This window comes from Halichoeres trimaculatus, unplaced genomic scaffold, assembly GCF_033239565.1.
Source record: "Halichoeres trimaculatus isolate MK-OKI-2021-1 unplaced genomic scaffold, fHalTri1.1 fHalTri1_scaffold_23, whole genome shotgun sequence".
NCBI classification, from domain to species: Eukaryota; Metazoa; Chordata; class Actinopteri; order Labriformes; family Labridae; genus Halichoeres; species Halichoeres trimaculatus.
Genome location: NW_027437201.1, coordinates 5,887,749 through 5,910,938, shown reverse-complemented (window position 1 = coordinate 5,910,938; position 23,190 = coordinate 5,887,749). Strand labels below are relative to the sequence as shown.

Here is a 23,190-nt window from a genome sequence, read left to right as displayed (position 1 = left end):
GCCATCTAGGGACAGGGCTGCTTAATCACTCATAACATTAAAGTCAGTGGAGTATGGACTTTGGAATAACTGTCAATTGCTCAATTTTCAACAGATTTTCAAATGACTTGGTTTGTTATAAACATCAAAGATGTAGTTAATTTTACTGCATACTTAAACATAACTAAAACCATTGAATTCAATATACATTTTATTGAGTCCATGGTAGGGATGGTACCTTTCACATTTGAAAGGATACGGTACCGATGCCCGGTACCTGGCAATCAATACCGGCACTCAACGGTACCAATTTTCAGGAGTTTTTTGTGTTTATGTGCTAAAAAATATCTTTTTTTTACAATAAAAGATAAAAAAAAAATCAGTTTAACATACTTATTCTTCAATGTGTAACCTTGCAATGCTGTGTTCATGTCCACCATGGAAAACCACTGACTCTTCAACTCCCTCACAGCCACAAGGATGCATTTAGGTTCCTTAACATGATACCTTTTGATTTTATGTGAACCGGTACTCGGTACTTTTGACAGAAATCAGTAGGTGCCTATAAGAGTAACTACTTCGGTACTTATCCCTAGTCCATGGGTAGCCATGCTAATAAAGTTTGTAATCAACCAATCCATTTTTAAATCTGTCAAGAATTCAGCAAGTTACAGTGTTCAAGTGAGTAAATCCCCCACCTTACCTCTGACTGCAGTACAGCGCACTAGAGCAGTCCACTGTCCCAAGATGGCCGCCGGTGACGATGCTGCTGACCCCGCCTTAAGACATCTAGCGTTCTTATACATATATCTATGCTAGACACACTGCTGGTTGTTCAGTAATCCATTTGTAATTTAAAAAAAAAAAAAAAAAAAACGGCTCCTGTTCTGTAGATTTTTGATTGGTGACACACACAACGGAAACACTACACACAACAGCAGAATAAAATAAACCGTCTGATCCGTTGATATATCACAATGAAAGCCAAGTGGCACATACACAAACGGCCACCACACATAACTCCTGAGTTAAACAATTGTAGAGAATCAAATGCTGTGAAATCACAAGCATGATTAAGATTAGTAATGGAGTTTCACAGGGTTCAGTATTTGGATCTGTCGCGTTTTGATCATGATAGATATTTAGTACATTAAGCACAATGTCTTTGCCCGAAAATTTACTCAGTGGTGCATCAACTCAATGTAGTCATGCTAACTTATCTGCCAAGGCTCTAAAATATCGAGCAAAATGACTTTCAATGTGAATTTACAGCTGTCTTTTTGACTAATTAGCATCATGTTACGGCCTGAAAGCTGTAACTTGCCAGTTTGTCCACTTTAAATTGGCCTTAAAGCTCTGCACACTCTCTCTGTCTTCCATGCAGTGCTTGTTAGTTTTATAAAAGTGCAGTATGTACTCAATTTAAAAGCGCTCTGCTGTTCCAGAAACTGTAACCAATGTAAACTTTGTGGATAAATATGGGGGTTGACTTTCTGCCTCATTATGAAACAACAACACGCCAAGCCGGCCGGTTCTTGTGTTGCTAACGCTGTTACATCAGTCAACACCTAAAACAACATTCTGTTAGCCTCACACTTTTTTGTTCAAAGTAAGCCTCAGCCTCTTGAGAGGCCTGGGATGTAACCACAGCCAGTTAGCTCATTTCCCATGTGTCATCTCTTTGGCCTGCTCATTAGCTAATTGTTGACCTGCTGACTGGTCACACTATGCCGGAAACCCTCTCGCCTTAAGCACACACATAATAAAATTACCACAAACACACAGATGCTCACAGTCTGCCCTGGGGAAATGAAGGTGGCTCAGTGGGAGTTGGTCCAATTTTATGGATGTTCCCTTGAGAGATCAGAACCTCTGTGTTCAGCCTCCAGGGTCTCATTCAGGGTATAGGAGGATGCCAAATATCACACTGGATCACTCCCTCTGCCTCTGAAATCCAGTCCAAGGGGGCTAGATACACTGGCTTCTAGTAACCTGGTGGAGGTTATTGTTAAAAACATCTCCCTGAAGGGTTAATATGTAACAAAAGATGGAGAAGAAAAGACTGGCTATTTTCAAATGTGAAATTTACATTTAACTTCCTTTAATGTTGAGGCTTTGCAGCTAATAGCAATTAAGACTGTGCAGGAGGCGGGTTATAGAACTTGAGGGTATATAACTTTTGTCACAAATGGCTGCGGCAGATTGTAAAGTTGCTGTAACAGGATTAACAGTTGTGTTTTGCCAAGAACAGCTTGTTCTTCAGGTTGTGGAGCTGATGATTTTACCCCCTGTTGTTTTTGGCAAACAAAGCTGTATTTTAAATGTGACTGATCCACCATATGTAAGTTAGTGTGTGCCTGAGCAACGCTTCAGTCATGGAATTGAGTTTTAGTTCAATGAACAATGTGTATCTATCAGATAATACACCTTAAAGATATTCACTGTATTATCATTTCACCAATGCTAATTATTATATGCTGGCAGTGTCATTTAACATACTGACCCAGTACACAAACTGCAAGAGCTGTTTTTGATCATTCCCTTTTCTTCTCTTCAGGTCTGGCAGTGTCAAGAATCACTGGGAAGAAATCTACTACTTTGTGGAGAATTTAGCAGAGAAATTTAAAAGGTAAGTGAGTTAGTTGAGAAAGTGCATTGGTGAAGTGGATACTGTAACATTTGAAACTGTTTCAACACTGTAAAGTCCTGTTGCTTCTGCCCTCAACTTCCTGGAGCCTGGGGTTGTAGATCACTGAAGAGAAACACATACTTTATGCAGCAGTCACCCTGGTAAAATAGAAATATGTCTCTACAGATACAACTGGCCATATGCTAACTCATTCAGCAACCAGGCCTGTGTTTCCCTCTGTCCCTGCAGTGATGAAGCTGACGTCTGGACACAGTGTGGTTACAGACAGTAACTACAGGTCCAAGAGAAATGCCTTGCTTTGTGTGAACTAAAGTTATTTCTGTTCATAGAGGTTGAAGTGTAATACATAATATAAGAGTTGTTACTTTTGTGCAGGACAAGAGAGTCATAGGAATAAAATAATAATGATTATTATTATAAGCCTTTATTTAACCAGATAAAAGCCTCATTGAGATTTGAAATCTCATTTTGAAGAGGGACCTAGCATGGCAGCAGCAGACAGTTACACAATAAAAATAACAAATACATTCAGACATCAGCACATCAAAGCCAAGTCGTTCTGGAAACACCAATTCAAAACAAACTAAGAAGCAGTCAAGAATTAAAACAGTCGCATTGTCCAAGGCTAGCTCTTTCCCGATCCCTTAACAAAGTCTGAAATTCACCAACAGTGACCAGTTCTGTTAGTCTAAAATCCATCAAGAGACTATTCATGTAGAAGGGGCAGCAACGAGTTATGAATGGACATTGATAAGAAAAATGCTTATTGAAGGTGTATGCCATATATGTTCATGTATGATATTCATTGATCACCTGTATATGATAATATGAGTAAAAAAAAGACACAATTAAAAAAACAGCTAAAACAAACAAAAAAATAAATAAAAAAACATACTTATATTTTAAATTTATGTTTAGAATAGTGATTAAAATATGAAAGTGTTATCAGATTTTTATTCTTATTACCTCTAGTTTGGGAACCCCTGTTTTAATCTTATCCTGTCTCAATAACCCTTGCAATGGTTGTAGCAAATTAGCATCCACTACAGATCATATGATGCTTGCATCGAATGGCGGTTTTTTTAAGCCTGCCATGTAAACTTTACCTGTCCCTAACAAATGGAACCTAAACAAATGTGTTTTATTCTTTGAATAGTAGACATGCACCAGTTGGCCAATCAATCAATGCCGATTTCCTTTGTTTTGGGAGATCAGTGATTGGCCCATCCTTACATATAAAACTAATCTTATATTCTTCCGGGAAGGTCTGACAGCTAGCCATTGTTGCTAAAACTCAGGACACTTTATTGGTTGTTTTAGTTAAAACATAGAAATTGTATTGTGTCACAGGTATTGTTCAATGATTTTCAATAAAATAAGATTGGAACACTGAAGGTATATGCTGTCAGTTATAAAAAATAAAAATCGGTATTGGCCGGAATCGGTATCAGCAGGTCAGGCTTTTTAAAGATTGGTGCACCCATATTGAATAGTACACTTTGTGAACATCAGGATAACTGATTGCTTTTGGAAGCGATTTTAAAGCTCAGTCAGTGATTTCCACTACAGAGTCTAGACCCCAAAGATCACAACCCTCTGGTATTTGATTTTGACCTTTTCTCTTGTGCAGGTTTCTCCAAATTTTCTAAATGTTGAGATGCTGTTCTGTACTGAAGATGGTAAAAATTTCCAAATTCTAAGCAATCTGTCACTGAGGAACATCATGTAGTCTGAAGCTGTTGAACTATTTGCTTTTGCAGTCTCTCCCACAGTGATGATCTTCCACCTAACTTTACTTTGGAGGGACTCAGTCTTCCTGGAATGCTCTTTTATACCCAGTCATGTCACAATGTGTTGAAAATTAACCTCATTAGATGGCAGATGTTCTTCCAGCTGTTTTTTTAGCATTACACAGCTCTCTCAGTGTTTTGTTTTCTCTGTCCTAACTTTTACAAACATGTTGCTGGTATCAAATAGAATCAGTGAAATGAAATCATCATCCATTTTTCATAAAACAATCACATTCTTCAGTTTCAGTAACTGATTTGATGTGTATACACTTTTGGCAAACCATCAAAATTTGTTTTGAAGTATCACTTTACAACAGTGTCTTCACTTTAGGGGCTGTGCGGTTCAGCTTTAAAGGATTAGGAGTGGTGGTTGGTGTAGGGAAACTGAAAAACTGCCCTTCTGCACTTGGGTGGTTTTGTTTTGTCCGTCCTGTTTGAGAGCCACAACAACACCTGGAGCATTGTGGTTTCACCATAACACAGAAACAACACATACTCCTCATACTTGCTGTTTTAAACAAACATGAGAAAGTCTTGAGCCGTGAAAACCTGAAGTTGCTTCTCTGAAAAACTCCTCAACACATTATTTTCAGGCAGCTGTGTGTGTTTAACTTCTTCCTAAATATAATTGGTCATGTCTAAACAGAGATAACAAGTTTTCCACATCAATGGATTGTTGACGCAGGTTGAGTGTCAACATTTAGGTCATTGTCACGCAAACAGAATTCCACACAACAGGACAAACTCCTTCACGGCGTCCTCTGCTGTCTTATTGTTGGGTGAAGTGTTGATCTGAATCCAAAATGGAAACATTCTTCCAGTCAACTGAAAGAATGTGCAATAGCTCATCCACAAGTAGTTCATGGTTTAAGCAATGTTTGAAGACTTTGATGGAGACTGTCATCTATTTCATGTTTCTGAGGAAAACAACATGTCTCAGAATAACTTCAACCTGATATTTGTGATTGATGTCACACAATATGAAAATATTTGTTCTGACATGTTTTGAATCAGTATTTGGCAGGATGTTATCTGGACCAGTTATGGATAACACATTGACACACACAGTTGGAAACAAACAGTGCAAACATGTGATCTGCATAATGACAGCGCTGATGTTGTTTTCTCTTCCAGTCCAATGCTGAGGATGTCCTTCATTACATTCTCCTCCAGAGCATCCACCATCATGAAACTGACAGAAAACAGGTACAAACTGCTATAATACTGTAGATTAGTGTTTTCATTAGCAGCTGCTAAACCCACAGCTGTCTTCCTTTTCTACAGGGTGAACATTAGAAAAGGACTTAACGCCTTGAAAAGAGAGATTCCTGGTGGAGACACGTTCATGCACCTTGGATTGCAAAGAGTGAGCATATGATCTGTTTGTTCAATTCTATACCACAAGTAAGGACTGAATCTCTAACAATCATGTTTCTGGAAATATATTTTTTCAAGGCAAATGAGCAGATTAACCAAGAGAATTTTGGTAAGTATAAAAAAAGGTATTTGAGTAAAAATCTCCACGTGTCAGGGTTAAACGATGTCAAGGTTAAATTATGTCTGCGTGTCTCCCTCCAGGCCCAGCCAGCGTGATTATTGCACTGACAGATGGAGAGCTACAGGAACACCAGCTCATCACCGCACAGCAAGAGGTGAGCCTTGGGCTGAGATTGAATTCCTGAAACTGCTGCATTTTTAGTGTTAGCATGGCTCATTTAGAGGCAGAAATACTTTGATTGCTTGAATTCACCTCTTCAGGAAATAAGCTCAGCCATTTTTTTTTCCTCTCAACAGGCAGAGAGAGCCAGGTCTCTTGGCGCTATCGTGTACTGTGTCGGTGTGAAAGATTTCAATGAGACGCAGGTAACAATCTTAACAGTTCTCATCCAACTTTCTCCTACCTCTACCTCCTCTGTTACTCTTGTGTAATTTGTCTTACCCATGTTTTAAAACTTCCTGAAAACTAATACAGGTGATTTTTACCCCAGCTGCCTCACAGGCCAACACACACACATGGCTCAGCTTGGGAAAAGCCCTGAATCACACTTATTACTTCACCTCATCATGATGATGTGGAGTTAGATTCAAGGTCATGTGATGAATATGAAAAATGTTTAAGAGCTGACATAGAAATGGGCTGGAGGACCACCAATGACCAGACATTGTTTTTCTCAAGTTCAACTTGGCCAGGGGTCTTCAACCTGCAGCTCTGGAGCCTCATGTAGCTCTTTGACTCCTTTGCAGCGGCTCCTTGTAGCTTTAAAAATATTGAAAAAATAAAGAATTTTTATTTTTGTTACAGAGGGTATTGATGATTGAAGACAGTAACACTAAACATTTTGTTGAACTAATCATAGATCACCTCTTGCAACAAAGCTTTCAATTTAAAAAATATGTATGTTTTGAATTTCAATTTTTTTGACATTCTTTCAAATTTAGAAAAAAAATCTATTTTTTCAAGATTTTAAAAATTTTGAAACTCAAACAAATTTTTTTTTTTTTTTGCTTATCATTTACATTCCATTATTTTGGAAAAAAAAAATATTAAAATAGTGTTTTTTTTTTAGTTAAGCGATTTTTTTAGATTTACTTTTTTTTGCATAGATTGAAACTTGAAAAAAAAAACCTTTTTGCAAACCCTTAAAAATTCTTGGAATATTTTGATTTTTTTTTGGACATTTTTTTGAAATTACAAATTTTTGAAAGATTTCTTTACTCTCATATATTTTGGCTTTTTTTCATCTTTATTTAAAAAAAATATTCATCTATTTTTTTATCTTACTTATTTATGAATTCTATAGTATTTATTGTAAAGATAAAGTAGATTTTGTGGCTCCTGAATGACTTTAATCCAGGTGAGCTGAAGAAAAATGGCTCCTATGAAAGCAAAGGTTGCAGACCCCTGAGCGAGGCTCCATTTGACTGATTGTAAATGGCCCTGTTACCTGATTGTAGATGATACAATGTATGATTAAAACTTAAATGTTTTTTTGGTTAGTTCCTTTGCTCCTTTCTTCACAGACTTCAGGCTCTTTTTACGCATATCTGTCTGTCTGTAGTTCCAAAAGTTGTTTTGCACTGGCTAGACTTGGCTTGTCCAGAAATGCAAAGTGACGGAGCGTTGCTGTAGTTTTTTTTTTTTTTTGAGTTATTTCACGTTTAGTTCTTGAGTATTGAATTCTTTGCTGTTTAAGAAATGACACGACCCCTTCTCTACCTCTCCTGGTGTAGCTGGCCACCATTGCAGACACCATCGAGCACGTGTTTCCTGTGCTGGGCGGCTTCCACGCTCTCCGCGGAGTCATTGATTCGGTAAATAAACTTTTCCTTGTGCAGGGTGCAGGGTAGATTTCCTGAAGCGTACAGTCACCAACATGCAGTGTAGACTTCTACATACCTTTATTTACATTTGATCTTTTCTGCATTAGCACAGTAACCTTTTCATACTGACTTGGATGTCAGCATGAGTCAAGAGAGCAAAACACACAGTTACTGTAACTGTTGAACACGCTGGGAGCAGCCGTGCGTGTGGCTCTGGACTCCCTCACTGCAAAGGTTCTCACAAAACAAGAATTCAAAGGTTGCTCTGATTTGTAGCCAAGAAATAGTTTTTAGTTGAAAGGTACAGCTCGAACAAGCATTTCATTTTTCTTGTGAAAAAATCTATCTGCTTTTTTTTTGCGTCTTGGGGAGTAATGGGAGTCACGTGTTCATCACGTTTTCGGCATGTGAACAACTCAGGTGTAATAGCAGCCAGCACACAAAGGTAAACAGAAGGGGGAGAGGAGAGATGCTGTTTTCTAGCTGGAAACACAGTCACTGTTTTGAGACTGTTTTATTACGGTTCATTATTCACTCTGTGCTGGCAGTTTGCTTAAGATTTGAAACATTTCGGAACCAATCAGAGAGAGATCAGCGCTCTGCGGACTTAAAAACTTAAGAAGTGACTTTTACCTGGGGAAAGGTGAGTCCTGTCTTTCACCGTAACTCCCTCTATTCGAAGAGCTGAACCCTCTGTTTAGCATAAATCCATCCGTTTAGGAGCAAAGCAACATGACATGGGCTGCAACAAGGTACCCAATGGCAAGCAGGGGCGTGCCCAGACTTTTTAGACTGGGGTGCCCCGAGCAGGGTACTAAGAATTATGTGAGCCCACACTTCAGCAACATGTATTTTTGCTTATTACAAATATTACATATTACAAGTATTACAAATACAGGATCAACAGACTACAGCTTTAAAAAATGAAACTGATGAAAACCAAACTAGACTAAAACAAAGCATTTAGAAAGAAAATAATTTAGATCTAAATTTAACTGAACAGTGCTGCAGTGCACCAAAATAGTACTGTAAAAGCTTTCTCTTGCTGTATTTTGAAATTCAAAATGTATAAAATGTTTTTTTTTTTTTTAATTATACATGACATGTTTTACAACTATCAATGTCTGCATGTTACTTTAAAACAAAACATGTAGAATCATATTATTAATTTTAATCACATTCGCACAATTACAAATTATGCAGCTGCAGGTGTTGTCGGCAGCTGCTGAAAGTAACTAATAAAGTAACTTGTAATCTAACTTAGTTACTTTTAAAATCAAGTAGTCAGTAAAGTAACTAAGTTACTTTTTAAAGAAGTAATCTGATTACTTTGTCAAAGTAACTGTGGTAATACTGACCAGGAAAAACAGTTCTTCAACTGAATGAAACTCAAATTTATCAAAAAAAAAAAAAAAAGCACAGAAAATGGATATCCACTCCCCAAGCTGCCTTGTCATGAGAGACCAAAAGAGAAACAGAAGGAGCTCCTGAAACTTGATTTCCAGGTCTGATTCAGAATACAGGCATGTTAATTAGTATTACAAGAAAATGACGATAACAGAATTCTCATGTGTGTTTCATACTTTCTCTCCATCAGTGCTTAAAAATCATTCCTGATTTCTTTCTGTTTCCCTCCAGATCATCAAGAAATCCTGCATTGAAATATTAGCAGCTGAGCCTTCCAGTGTGTGTGCAGGAGGTGGGGCACTGAATACACACACTTACACACAATCACACACACTGAAGTGGGTGTCCCTAAATCATTCAGCAGCACCAGCCACCAATCACTTCTATGAGATTGTTAATTTCATTACTGAGTGCCCAGTTTCCCCGTGTCTCCTTCAGTAATGACAATCCCAGGCTAAGAGTCGACCTTATATGGGCATCCAGGTCACCCACAGGAAATCTGCTGGGACGGGGTACAACATTGGGAATAATATTATAGGCATCATTAAAGGGATCGACTTTGAGGGGCTGGCAGTGCTGAAATCGTACTGAAATGTCAAGTAGACAACACTCTTTAGTGTCCTGCCAAGAGGAAGATTATTACAGTTATAGCGACATTAAATGAGCATTAAAAGACACCACTGAACAGATAAAAGCAGGGCTGAATTAAACACTGTTGGAAAAAGCAGAGGGAACTTTTACAGCTCCTCACATCTGCTTTTGCCTTTTATTAGGCAGTGAATTACTTTCACTCTTGACAAGGAAAAATATTTCACTTGAACAGAGCATTAGTCTTCAGTCTGTTGCAATAGTGAGAGATAAACTGTTCTCTTTAGGTCTGCAGACTCAGTTACATTTGTTAATACACAGCTGAGTATAAAGTAAGTGAAGTAAATTTGATTTAGTGTAGCACCTCTCATAGAACAGAGTCACTAGGTGCTTTGCAGAAAATATAACATATAACATAAGATCATAACAACACACACAAATGATAAAAAATGTAGTCAAACAGCAAGGACTACAAACAATTAAAAAGATAATCAGATATCGCTTTATATTAAGGTCCTGTAATAACCATTAATAAGACCTTTGTAAGTACTTATACGATGCTTATTAACATTATTGTTAGTTTATAAGACTATATAACTGCTTAATAAGTGTTTTATAAGGTCATTGTAAGGGTTAGGCGTTAGGCCCCACAGGTTAGGTTTAGGCATGGGACCCCGAATGGTTAGGTTTAGGAGAAGGGCTGGGGTAGGGCTCATGAGAGACAAAAGCAGAAGACAAAAAACAAAGAGGGTTAGGGTCACGGTTAGGTTCCATATAGCTTATAGATTAAGTTGTCTTGCATTAAGTATTACAATGACCTTATACAACACTTATTAAGTAGTTATTTAGTCTTATACACAAATAATAATGTTAATAAGCATCTTATAAGTATTTACAAAGGTCTTATTAATGCTTATTACAGGACCTTAATATAAAGCTAAAATTGCCATGATATGAGTCGTCCAACTAGTCTTAGTCAGGAGCCTTGCAGAGGTATTCTGGACTAATTGAGGATGGTGGAGGGGGGATTTACTGAGGCAGGTGAAAAGTGAATTACAATAGGTGTGAATGATCATTTCTAGTTCAGATGAGATACAACAGACCTGAGTTTAAAAATGTTTCATAAACGAAAGAAACATGACCGGGACAACAGCTTTACGTGGTGATTGAAGGACATGGACTGATCAAATATGGCACCAAGATTTCTGAGTTTAGACTGGACAGCAGAAGAGAGGGAACCAGTACATTGAGAAACCTTGGAGGCCACAGAGTCAGAGCCAATAATTAGGATCTCCATTTGGCTGCAGAAAGTAATGAGCCATCCAGTCTGTACTGGCGGTCAAACATTCAAGGAATACCGATAAGTTTGTCTGTGTCATCAGGCTTAAATGACACATACAGCTGTATATCATCTGCATAAAAATGATAAGAAGCACCTTTTGGATTTGCAAATGATGTGGCTCAAAGGAAGCAAATACAAAGCAAATAAAATAGGGCCCAAGACAGAACCCTGAGGAACACCACAGGAAAGAGCAGCCAACCCTGACATGTACAGACCAACTGATACAGAGAAACTCCTGCGGGAGAGAAAGGAGATGAATCAATCAAGGCAGATATAGGAATCAGGATCAAGTCCAGGGTCCAATTCATTCAGTGAGTTAAACAAGTAGTCTAGTTATATGCTAAATAAGCTTAACATTCTACATTTGTTTTGTTTTTCTGGGCCATATTTTAAAACAGAACCCATTTGTGAGTTGTCCTCACGTTAAAATATTTTCAAACCTAACACCTTTTTCCATCTTTGTTTTAAATTAACCACAGGGAAAATCTATGTATGACCAAATGCAAGCACGTTCTGGTTTAACATGAGCATGAAATATAATTTGTTCTTTGCTTTTTTTGTGTAACCAGAGTCTTTCCAGGTGGTGGTGAGAGGAAATGGTTTTCTCCATGCCAGAAACATCAACCAGGTGCTCTGCAGCTTCAAAATCAATGATACTATAACAATCAGTGAGTACATTTGCTTTTGCAAACTGATCTATAACAAGCATGTAACAACCTTTATTTGAGCTTTTATAAGTCTTTTATAGTAGTCTAAGAGTAGTCTTTGGTAGCATATGTGTCTCAGTATTTAATACCTTCTGAAGTGTCACAGTAATTCACAGTAACACATGTTCAATGAACCATATCAGTTCAAACCTAAAAAGTCTTCATTTGAAGAAGTTAATGTAATCTCTTTTACTTCTAGATGAGAAGCCAGCGGGTGTAGAAAACACTTTCTTACTGTGTCCAGCTCCTGTCATCGATGAAGTTGGGAAGTAAGTGCTTCTTTAACTGTATTTTAATAGAAATACATCACATTTCTCCAGGGGTTTGAGCCAAACGATGTGCCTCTCATCTTTCAGCTGGGTCTTAAATCAGCCTTTGCCACAAACGCAGAGAAACACATGTATGCATACAAGCGTGTATAAGCACAGCCCATGAGAAGCCTGCCATACGTTAGCTCTTTTTATGATCCCTATCTCAGGCCACATTCCTCTCTTCTGAATCCCAGTGCAGCTTAGCAAAATATAAGAGGCTGTGTAGCTCTGCCAGCACATGCAGTGGTACACCCTTCATGCATTTGCCCTACTTCTGTCCTGAATTAGAACAGCGAAAACAACTGGAAACAATTGGTGTTTGACATTTATGGACATATGTGAGGCAAGAAAGAAACCTCGAAATTTAAAGGGAGTCCTCCCACCCATCCATCTATCCATCAATTGGGCTGCTTTCCCTTTGTGGGTCAGGGAACTGGAGTCTGTCCCAGCTTTCAAAGGCAGGGTCAACCCATTATTTGATAAATCTGTGGTTTCAAGACAAAGACAGAGTTGAGGTGCAACAACTATCAGAATATGTAAACATCAATCATCATTGGATTGAGTTAATTTTTCTTGCATCAAGGGAGGCCTTGTTTCGAAAAACTTTTAGATACAGCTTTAGGCTTCTTCGGGTTTTGGTTTTACATTCCTTTGACTTTTTTTTTGCAGCTCAAAAACAAAAAGAATTCAGCAAACAATTAACAAAGTTAGGGACTGGCTAGTGAAGCATGCAGCAGCCTACAAAGCCATATTCAAAACACCGGGGCTTGGGATGCAAGAAACGCTTCCAGGTTTTCAGGAGAGGAGACCGGCCTCTGTCAGCTACCAGCAACTTGTTGCCACTGTGGCTGTGATCGTACACTGGACAGTGAGGAATGCAAGTTCACCTCAAACTCCCAAACCACCAGTAAGTCTGTTTCTCTGGGTCAGAATTTTCAGGATCAGGTGAGGGCGCTATTTTCCACGCTGCCGTCCTGCTGTCATTCCTCTCTGCTATCGGCTGCTCGGTGTCTGTCCTGTAGTCACACACCCCGGTGTCCAATGAGCTGATAATACACACGTCATAAAACACCACATGCAATAAAAAAGTAAAAGACCGACCTTGTCACACATACAGGGATCCTGAAGACTGTCGTCTAGGCTCCTGTATGGCAGTCTGTCAGTCACCCCTGTGGCTGTTGAGGAGCTGACTGTACCTGGTGTACTACTGGTAAACATCAGGGCAGGTTATTTAGACTTTTTTTTCTCATCATTTCGACAAGATTTCATTTTTGATGGAGTAACATCGAGATTAAAGTCGAAATGAAGAGAATGAAGTGGAAATGTCTAGAATAAAGTCAAAGACCAGTGTTCGCGACTAAAGGGACAGACACCGAGCAGTAGATAGAGAGGAACGACAGCAGGAAAGCAGCATAGAAAATAGCGTCATTGCCTGATCCTAAAAATACCGACCCAGAGAAACAGACTTACTGGCAGTTTAGGAGTTCGAAGTGAACTTGCACACATTACTGACCAAGGTGTGATAACAGCCGCAGGGACAAGAAGTTGCTGGTAGCCGACAGAGGCCGCTCTCCTCTCCTGAAAACCTGGAAGTGTGTTCTTGCGCCCCAAGCCCCGCCCCCAATCCCCACTCCTCCATGTCAAATCACTGCCAGTAGGTTGAAACTTAAAAAAGAGAATGGTAACTAAAAACCAGTGATGCTCAAAAATAAACAAAAATGTAAAAACATATCTGAATATTGGCATTAAAAAATACTTAACATAAAAAAATCCTCAAAAATAGTGTCCTTTTTAATGTCTGTATTTGTTTTTCAGTTCCTTTTTTAAGATTCAATTCAACTTTTTCTACAATGCCAAATTTCTTTTTCAATACCAAATCTTCTGACTCCATAAAACTGCAGCGTATAACTTTTACGTATAGGTGCTTGGGTGTTTTTGTAGCTTCTCAAATCTTTGCTGCTCATGATTTTGAAGAATCTTCATTGTTTGCCTATCAGAAAACAAACGGTCTGACCTCAGCTACCGTTGACCACCGGGAGGTGATAATACTGATTTGTATTTGTTGCCTCAGTGTCAGGTTATTTAACATGCTCTCTGGGACTAAAGCATGCCTGACTCAGTCTTTTTACTGTGTCCTCTGGATGTCTGAAGCAGAAGACTCAGGTGGCAGATTGAAAACACAAAGAGATCTGAGGTTACTAAATTCAAACATTCACTTTCTGGTCGTGACCAGGGTCACTCTGTTTCAGCCGTGTTCTCCATTTAGAGCCACACTAGCCTCCAAAATCAACAATCCACAAACCTCTCTGACCAAAGTCTTTATGAGGAGAAAAGTACAACAGGCCACGAAGGAGAGGGTTCAGCGGACAGTGGTTATAAACTCTAAACTACATGGAGACAGAAAGAGTGGGAGGAGATGACACTTATGACACACTTTCTTTAACAGAAATAGTGTCAGTTGTATAACTTTGACACAGATTCCTTCACTTTATAGTGTCCTTAGTTATGAATCTGATTTACAGTTTTTTAAACATTTAAATTGGCAGTAAGGTGGAAAGGAAAGGGATTTGATTAAAGCTACTTTTGGGAAAGATTTAAACAGCTTGAGTGATGACCAGAGGCTACTTAACATTCTGACAGAAGGGTTGTAAAATTGAGGGTACACGCTGTCCTGTTACCTCTCTTAAACTTCCCCTTAAGCCTGGTCACCCCTGCTTTTGTATATTTATTCTTCTCTTTCCTTACTTCCCCAAACTTTCCATCTCATCCCCCCAACCCCACACTGATCTTTCATCCCTTCCCCCTCCTTCTCCACCTCTGCCTTGACTTTCAGTGCCACGGTGGCTCTTCTCCCCCCACTGTTTTGCCTTCCTGGTTGTTTTCCAGCCCCCTACTTCCCCTGTCTGCCAGCCCGTTCACTTCTTTCTATCCATCTTTATTTGTCTCTGTTTTTTCATCCCCTGTCAGTCTTCCACTCTCTTTCAACAGCCTGCCTGACCATTTCTAGCTGATCAAAGGCAAGCAGCGAGCAGACAGGTCCTTTCAAGTCTGTGGCCACATGTTTGTCTGCAGGCTGAAAACCTGAAGGTGCTTGAGCTTCTTTCTTAATACCCAGGTCATACTTTCTGATTGTTTAGCATCTATTAAAGCTTTGACAATCAACTGCATTTAGTAGCTTGTTGAAAAATGTTGCTGCTCTTCCCTCACTGAACTCCAAACCCTGCTTTCATCTTTGCTGCATTGCATTGTGGTTTATTTTGCACTCACACATTTGTCATCCTAGACGTGACATCATGCAGGCTATGTTTGGCCTGTTAAGTAAAGAAAAGAGTCATGCAGGTTATGTCACATTACCCTTTTGAGAGTTTGACTGATGAGTCCTCTTTCGAGGCAGACTGACCCACAGCAGCAGACAACAGACGATCTGCATGTCCAGTTCAAGTGTGTGTGTGTGTGTGTGTGTGTGTGTGTGTGTGTGTGTGTGTGTGTGTGTGTGTGTGTGTGTGTGTGTGTGTGTGTGTGTGTGTCTGGTTTGTTTCCTTGTTTCACAGCTGTCAGACAGTGTGCCCTACAACCCACATTTCCTCCCACATCCACAGATTCCTACTAGTTTCTGTGGTAGTTTATTTACGTCATTATATTCGTGCCATTTTCCATTTTAGAATCACAGTTTTCCTCATTTTCATCATCAGTTACAAACAGACTTGTCAAATTCGATTGACTCTTAGGAGTTACAGTCTGCAAGTTACTGGTGATTGGACTTTGCTGGACTGAGTAGTATCACATTTTTTCCTTTGTGATTTCTTTGTTTCTTATATTTCTATGGTTGAAGTTACAGGTCATGAGTGTAGAGCAGGAAAACAGGGTGACAGTGAAGCTTAACTCAAATCTAGGCCAACCCATCCAGATCCACCTTATGGAGGGAGCACTTAACGTTAAGTCATACTGACGCTCATATTTTTCTCGAAGGTTTTTGGGGTTTATCACTGTACAGTACTAGGGCCGACAAAAAAGACATATTAGAATAAAGCCATATTATGAAAATTAAAAAAAATCATATTAACAAAAGTAAAATCATGGAAATACAAAAGTACAAGTCCTAAATTCAGGTGAAAAAAAAGTTAAAACCTCACTACAGCTAGCTTCACTGTTATTTTTGAACCTGAAAACCCAGTCTGTTAGAACATCAGTATCAGATTGTTATGAGAATTTGGATTCTGAAGAGACTGTATGACACCAAGTTTGCTGCAACCATCGTCCTCAGTTGATGAGGACAACGTCACAAGCTGATCCACAGGCCCCATTTGAGTCTGATTGTGCCCAGTGTTACATTGTACAACTATGACTTCAAAAAAGTATTACGTCATCATTTTAAGTCGACAAATTTATTCAAATAAGATTAAATTTAAGAGTTTTTCCCAAATTGCAACCAGTAGTCTTGACTAGGAAGCCGGTTTGGAAGTACTGAAAACTGTAGTTCATTAGGCATCCACTTGGGGATGGCTCCAGAAGCACCAGAAACCAAATACACACCCATTCAAAAGATTTTCTTTTTTTTTTTTTTTTTTACAAACCTGTTCATAAAGGCAGTTTTGGTCATTTTGCTCATCTCTCTAGCTTAGGGGCCGTTTACGCGACAACGGTTTTAGGGTGAAACGCAAAAGTTTTGTTGCGTTTCAGCCTTGCGTTTACATGGAAACGGCGTTTCAGCTGACCTAAAACAACTTTTGAAAACGGCCTCCAGAGTGAGATTTTTCTGAAACACTGCCAACACCGCTGCCATGTAAACAGTTAGCCGGTGTTTTCAGTGGAAAGGCTGACATCACACTCCGCTTTGAGAGAGTACATACAACAGGACAACAGTACTGGTGTTACAATCTTCGTGAACTACGGTGTTGTGCTTGTGCTGCTCAATCTGCTGAATCTGCTGACTGTTTTTCAACAAAATATGCATCTGTTGCTCCACTTTTGCACTTAGTATCCCCCACCATATGATCAGCTCAACTCTACTTCGGTGAGATCTCCCAAAAGCAGCTTCTGGAAGAGACAGTTATAGCACCACCTACAGGCCTGGCATGCTTAATACAGCGTTTTCAGTCCCTTGGCTTTTCTGTGTAAAAGCTGATTTTTTTCACTGCGTTTTTGCATTTTTAAGATGAAACATCATCGTGTAAATGGGGCCTCAGATCAGAGATTTTTTCCTCAACTTGTTATTTTTTGAATTTATTTAACTTACAAGTTGACCCATATAAAGGCATGGCTGACTTGACAGGCACATTGTAGCCATCTGGGAAGAGGCTTGAAGCCCACCTCTTCACCTCATACTAACTCAGACAGATTTAGGTTGAGTTAGCTTTTATGGGCTCCTAAACTCTGCATCAAGAACAAATGGGTGACATCAGAAAGTCTACATCTCTATAAGTTATAGTCTGGTTTCATCTCATCTTCTTGTTCACTTTTTTTTCTCAAAACTTCACTCAAATCAATTCTGAAATTGTTTTTTTATATATCCTCTAACACAGCCCTACTCCTCTATTGTAGTTTTTTGTCTTTGAGTTATGCTACTTTGCGACATTCACCTGTTTATGAGTGCTAACCAGAGAATCTTACTGTCCTCATCACCTTACATAAAACCAGTCCTTTTTCCATCAAGGAATTATTGCTCTCTTGTAAAGCCCCTCAAAGTACAAGATCATATTTGTGACCTAGTTCAAATATCTACTCTTGTCTTGTGTTTGTTAAATCCTCTTGAGGCTGAGTGCCAAGGACAGGAAAGGAGGTTTAAAAGTTTTAGGAGATGTTAAACAACAATCATGCCTGGGTCAGCAAACTCTGCAACAATGTTTAAATTCTCTGTGGTTTCCTGCTCCGTCACTGCTATTTTATTTATGGCTTTTGTACCAAGCCTGTTCATGTTTATCTCTGCGTTGTTTTGCATCCAGTCTTTAAAGAGCAAACTGTGCTGTGTGCAGCTGTATGTCCTCAAACGTCTACATTTAACCACACAGATATGGATCAAAACACAAACACAAACCGCCCTTTCTGGGGCCTGAAGCTTGTTTTGATGTTTCAGCCCCTTGGTTTCCAGCTTTTTGTGTTGTCAGCAAGGTCTGTAAGCTGTTGTTTGAACTTTACTCACTGACCCCACTCTCCTTCTCCTCCACCCACACTCTCTGCTTCTCTGAACTAGACTGACAGCTCCCTGAGTCAGAGTGAAGCCAAGTTTATCAGTGTAGTGGCCTGCTTTTCATCTTCTAGACCTCATTCACGAGCTCATGGTCCTTCACCAAACAAGAGCTTTTGTGAGGGGCGGGGCTTCCTAATGAATACCTTTCATCTACATGTTTTGAAGGTCTGAATGAGGACTGGCTCCAAGGAGGCCATTGGAGGTCACATGAAATTCTCAGAATTGTTTTTCCACACTCGGAGGAGGAAGGGATTCAGACCATCAAGAAAGTCTCTTGCACTTCCAAAAACTCCTCGAGGCAAAGAGCTCCCTTAGAGTTCTGTCATGCATGACTGGAGAATTGGCAAAAAACATGTTTTGACAGAGTTTGTTCCTTGTTGTTTTAGATGGAATAAATAGGTTTTATTTTTACATTCTGCAAAGGAAATTTGAATTTAAGAAGCATCAGGTGTGGATTACCGACCAGGGTTGAAAATGGCTCTCGGTGAGGATTGTTCTCATTCCTCAGCGTGCCATTAGTATGGTGTCATGTCTTGGAAAAATACACAACTTGCCCAGAATCATAAAAACAAATTTCCAACCAGCAGGTTGTGTTTTCTCTGTGTTTCCATTTCGAGTTAATTTATCTCAAGTCGACCTCTTTGCTGCTGTGCAGCTCAGCGGGTAAAAAGATCACACCTACAGTTTGTTTGTGTTTTCTCACTCCTGTTTTAACCACCATGGAAAACTTTTGTACTTGGTTCATTTGAGTTCAAATTGCTCAATTACAAGTTAAACAGGCCTCATAAATAGAAGTCACTCGTCTCAACTTACCCAGTAGCTCTTCTGCTGGATGGAGAGAGGTAGCCATTTTGGCAGACACAATATTATTCTCTTAAGTTCTGCAACCTGAGACCAAAAAGCTGAATGCAAGCATCAGTCCAGATGTCGCTTTGTTGTTCACAAAATAATCTAGTACAGCTCATACTCCCATGAGCTCTGTGGTTTTTCAAATTACATATTCACTTCTAAAAAACCCACTCACAGATCGCAGGCGGTCCAGTGACGATCAGTGTGAGCTGAAGTTCAGATGACATCATTTTGGTCTGACAAACTGAGCTCTTGGAAGAAAGTGTGCAGATGTTATCAAATGCTAATGTTATGCTCGTTGCAGACTGTGATCTGACTGTTCCTGTGTGCCTGTTGTTTTGTTACAGGGTGATCTACCTCCAGGTGAGCATGAACGACGGCCTGTCCTTCATCAGCAGCAACGTGCACATCACCACAACAGAGTGTGTAAGTGGAAGCCCATGTTCATGGATTTAACCTGCATCAGCACTGCCTGTTATTTCTCATAAGGAAACGAGTGATTCTACAATTCAACAGTTTAGGTCAACAAAAAGTGAAAACAATATGTGCTTTTTTGTTTCATTTTCTATTTGATTGCAAATGATAAAACTGGAATGTATTTAATTCATTAGTTAGCGAGCTTAAGATCTAATGAATTCTTAAATATTTAAGTTACAAAAAAATTAGGGTGGATGTTGTGGGGCTGATGTGTTTGACATGACTTTGCAACATCGAGTGGACACTGGGGGCAGTGCCTCTGGATTGGCAGACTGGGATGGTGGTCCCTCTTTTTAAGAAGGGGGACTGGAGGGTGTGTTCCAACTACAGGGGATCACACTCCTCTGTCTCCCTGGTAAGGTCTATTCAGGGGTACTGGAGAGGAGGGTCCATATGATAGTTGAACCTTGGATTCAGGAGGAGTATGTGGTTTTCGTCCTGGCCTTGGAACTGTGGACCAGCTCTAAACCCTCAGCAGGGTCCTCGAAGGTGCATGAGAGTTTGCCCAACCTGTCCAAATGTGTTTTGTGGACTTGGAGAAGGCATTCGACCGTGTCCCACAGGGAGTCCTGTGGGGGGTTCTCCGGGAGTATGGGGTGTCGGACTGCTTGTTACGAGCCGTCCGTTCCCTGTACGACCGGTGCCAGAGCTTGGTCCGCATTGCTGGCAGTAAGTCGGACTTGTTTCCAGTGAGGGTTGGACTCCGCCAGGGCTGCCCTTTGTCACAGATTCTGTTCATAACTTTTATGGACAGAATTTCTAGGCGCAGCCAGGGTGTCGAGGGGGTCCAGTTTGGTGACCTCAGGATTGGATCACTGCTTTTTGCAGATGATGTGGTCCTGACCTTCAGCTCTCTCTGGATCAGTTCAGAGCTAAGTGTGAAGTGGCTGGGATGAGAATCAGCACCTCCAAATCCGAGTCCATGGTCCTCAGCCGGAAAAGGGTGGAGTGCCCTCTCTGGGTCGGGGATGAGATCCTGCCCCAAGTGGAGGAGTTTAAGTATCTCAGGGTCTTGTTCACGAGTGAGGGAAGGATGGAGCGAGAGATCGACAGGCGGCGTCCGCAGTAATGCAGACTTTGCACAGGTCTGTCGTGGTGAAGAGGGAGCTGAGCCAGAAGGCAAAGTTCTCAGTTTGCCGGTCGATCTTCGTTCCCACCCTCACCTATGGTCATGAGCTTTGGGTAGTGACCAAAAGAACAAGATCATGGGTACAAGCGCCTGAAATGAGCTTCCTCCGTAGGGTGGCCAGGCTCTCCCTTGGAGATAGGGTGAGAAACTCAGCTCTATGGGAGTAGCTTGGAGTAGAGCCGCTGCTCCTCCACATTGAGAGGAACCAGTTGAGGTGACTCGGGCATCTGATGAGTATGCCTCCCAGACGCCTCCCTGGTGAGGTGTTCAGGGCACGTCCGGAGACCCCGGGCAGACCCAGGACACGCTGGGGAGACTACATCTCTCGGCTGGCCTGGGAACGTCTCGGGATCCCCTCGGAAGAGCTGGACAAAATGGCTAGGGAGAGGGAAGTCTGGGCTTCCCTGCTTAGGCTGCTGCCCTCGCGACCCGACCCCGGATAAGCGGCAGAAGATGGATGGATGGTATTAAATAAAAGTGAAACATCACACAAATGACCCACTGAAAAATTGGTCATTACTTGAAATTAATACTCCATAAAGTTGATAAGTATGTCCCACGGACATGAAATGTACCTCTAGTTATAGAATCACTCACATACTGTCGGTATAAGAAGTTCAAATGTTTAAGCTTTTCAATTTAAAAACTCAACTGAAGGTTTTCATGAGAGATGTATGTAGTGTGTAATATGATAAAAGAGGTTTTCATTTCTGCCGTCCTCTCCAGCATCTGCCCCTCCTGTCTCCTCCAACCTCTGCTCTCACACACTTTTCCTAGAAGTCTGCTGTTTTGTTCTCTGCAGTTACTTTTCCCACTCTCTTTCATCTTCCCTTTTCCCATTTTGTTATTCTCCCCCATTTTTTGGGAGCCAAACCGCAGGGTTTCTTGAGGCGATCCACCCTAAAAAGGCCTTCTGAGCCCTGTGGGGGGGGCAGGGGACTAAGGTTAGGGGAGCAGGTTCATGACCGAGAGACTGATGCTTCAATCTCAACGTTTTGGTTGAGAAAGTGAAAGAGGAGAATCTTGTAATGGCCAGTTGGAGCAGTTCCTGTAGCTCTAAGGTGTGTGAATGTGTAACGCTGTGAGGGTGTGAAGCCATGTGGAGCTGCAGTGCCTTAAAACCAAGATTGAACACGATGCAATTTAAGACAATTTAAAGCAATTTAACTAAATAAAACACGTATGCTGGAACATATGGACTGAAGCCACAGAAAACTCCCACCCAGCTGAAAGAAAACACACTCTTTAAAGCTGTACTGACGTGGTATCCATGGGAACATTGTATATTCAAACAGCTGTGTTGTGGTCCAGGACATACAGAGCTCAATTAGACAAAGCATTGTAATTAAAACTCCATCTCGCCACTAATCTAAACCATATAGGCTGGGGTCACCTAAGGATTGAGGAGGCTTAACAAATTGCTAACGTGAGATGGAAAGGCCTGGAGCTTTAAACAATAAGCTAAACCCACAACCCTGCAACAAATCTCCTCAAAGCACTGTTCCAAGAAGTGTCCTGCCTTTGTGGACAAAATCTGCACGTATAGCACGAGAAAAAACACTCATTGTATATTCAAGAGTGACAAAACGCAGATGTGGTCTGTGTTGGTCTTTTTGTCAATTTGCTGAACCATTACTTCAAAAATCCCACGTCAGCTGGTTAAAGTTAAAAATAAAGAAATGCTGATTGGTGAGCTTTCTTAGAGAGACATTTGGTTCTCCCTTTCTGATAGACCCCACTGCTGAGATCAGTCAACCCCCCCCTGTCTTTGCCACAAGATAGATAGGGGAAAGTCTGGCCACATGTGATCCTCATCTGTGGTCTGTAATGGGAACCATGTTTGGCTCATGGACGTCTGCCTGCCTTAAAGTGGGCGAATAAACTGATGGATTCATTCAGGGATCACATATTACGCATTACACTAACCCCTGTCATCGAGAAAAACAAAACGTGAATATTTATTATGACAGTGTTGAAGAGGATGGAAAATAAGTCACACGGAGATCCAGCACACAATTATGATCATGCTTTTATTGCTGCTTTTACTGCATATTGCTTCCTCTTCTGTGTAATACCAGTTAGGTTTTTAGTGCCGCTCCTACTTCTGTTACTTTCATCACGGCTGCTCTGGGAACAACGTTTGAAAACCCAATCCACTCTCTGATTGTGTTTCCTTGTTTGTTTTATTCTCTATATGTGTAGCATTAATTCATCATATGGTCCCTCTCTGCTGTGTCTGCTCTCCAGTTTGATGGCACCATTCTCCTGATCACGCTGCTGGTGTTGTTCCTCCTGCTGGCCATGCTCTTCATGTGGTGGTTCTGGCCTCTCTGCTGCACTGTGGTAAGAAACTTCAGCTACATTCAGGAAGTGGGCAATTTGAAAAAGCAACACTGGAATTGCAATTGTTCAGAGTTCACACGGGTTTGTCTGAAGCACCTAATAAGGTCTTA

The 23,190-nt window shown here is 40.5% G+C and overlaps 1 protein-coding gene across 1 annotated transcript in view; it reads left to right on the top strand.

Moving 5' to 3' along the window:
- antxr1c (ANTXR cell adhesion molecule 1c) overlaps window positions 1–23,190 on the top strand; it is a 51,888-nt gene that overhangs the window by 13,450 nt on the left and 15,248 nt on the right. The window contains exons 2-13 of the mRNA XM_074663937.1: window positions 2,537–2,608; window positions 5,554–5,625; window positions 5,704–5,785; window positions 5,875–5,905; window positions 5,998–6,071; window positions 6,214–6,282; window positions 7,651–7,731; window positions 9,379–9,439; window positions 11,647–11,745; window positions 11,984–12,053; window positions 19,479–19,557; window positions 22,985–23,080. Coding sequence (XP_074520038.1) covers window positions 2,537–2,608; window positions 5,554–5,625; window positions 5,704–5,785; window positions 5,875–5,905; window positions 5,998–6,071; window positions 6,214–6,282; window positions 7,651–7,731; window positions 9,379–9,439; window positions 11,647–11,745; window positions 11,984–12,053; window positions 19,479–19,557; window positions 22,985–23,080 — 886 coding nt within the window. The remainder of the gene's footprint in view (window positions 1–2,536; window positions 2,609–5,553; window positions 5,626–5,703; window positions 5,786–5,874; window positions 5,906–5,997; window positions 6,072–6,213; window positions 6,283–7,650; window positions 7,732–9,378; window positions 9,440–11,646; window positions 11,746–11,983; window positions 12,054–19,478; window positions 19,558–22,984; window positions 23,081–23,190) is intronic.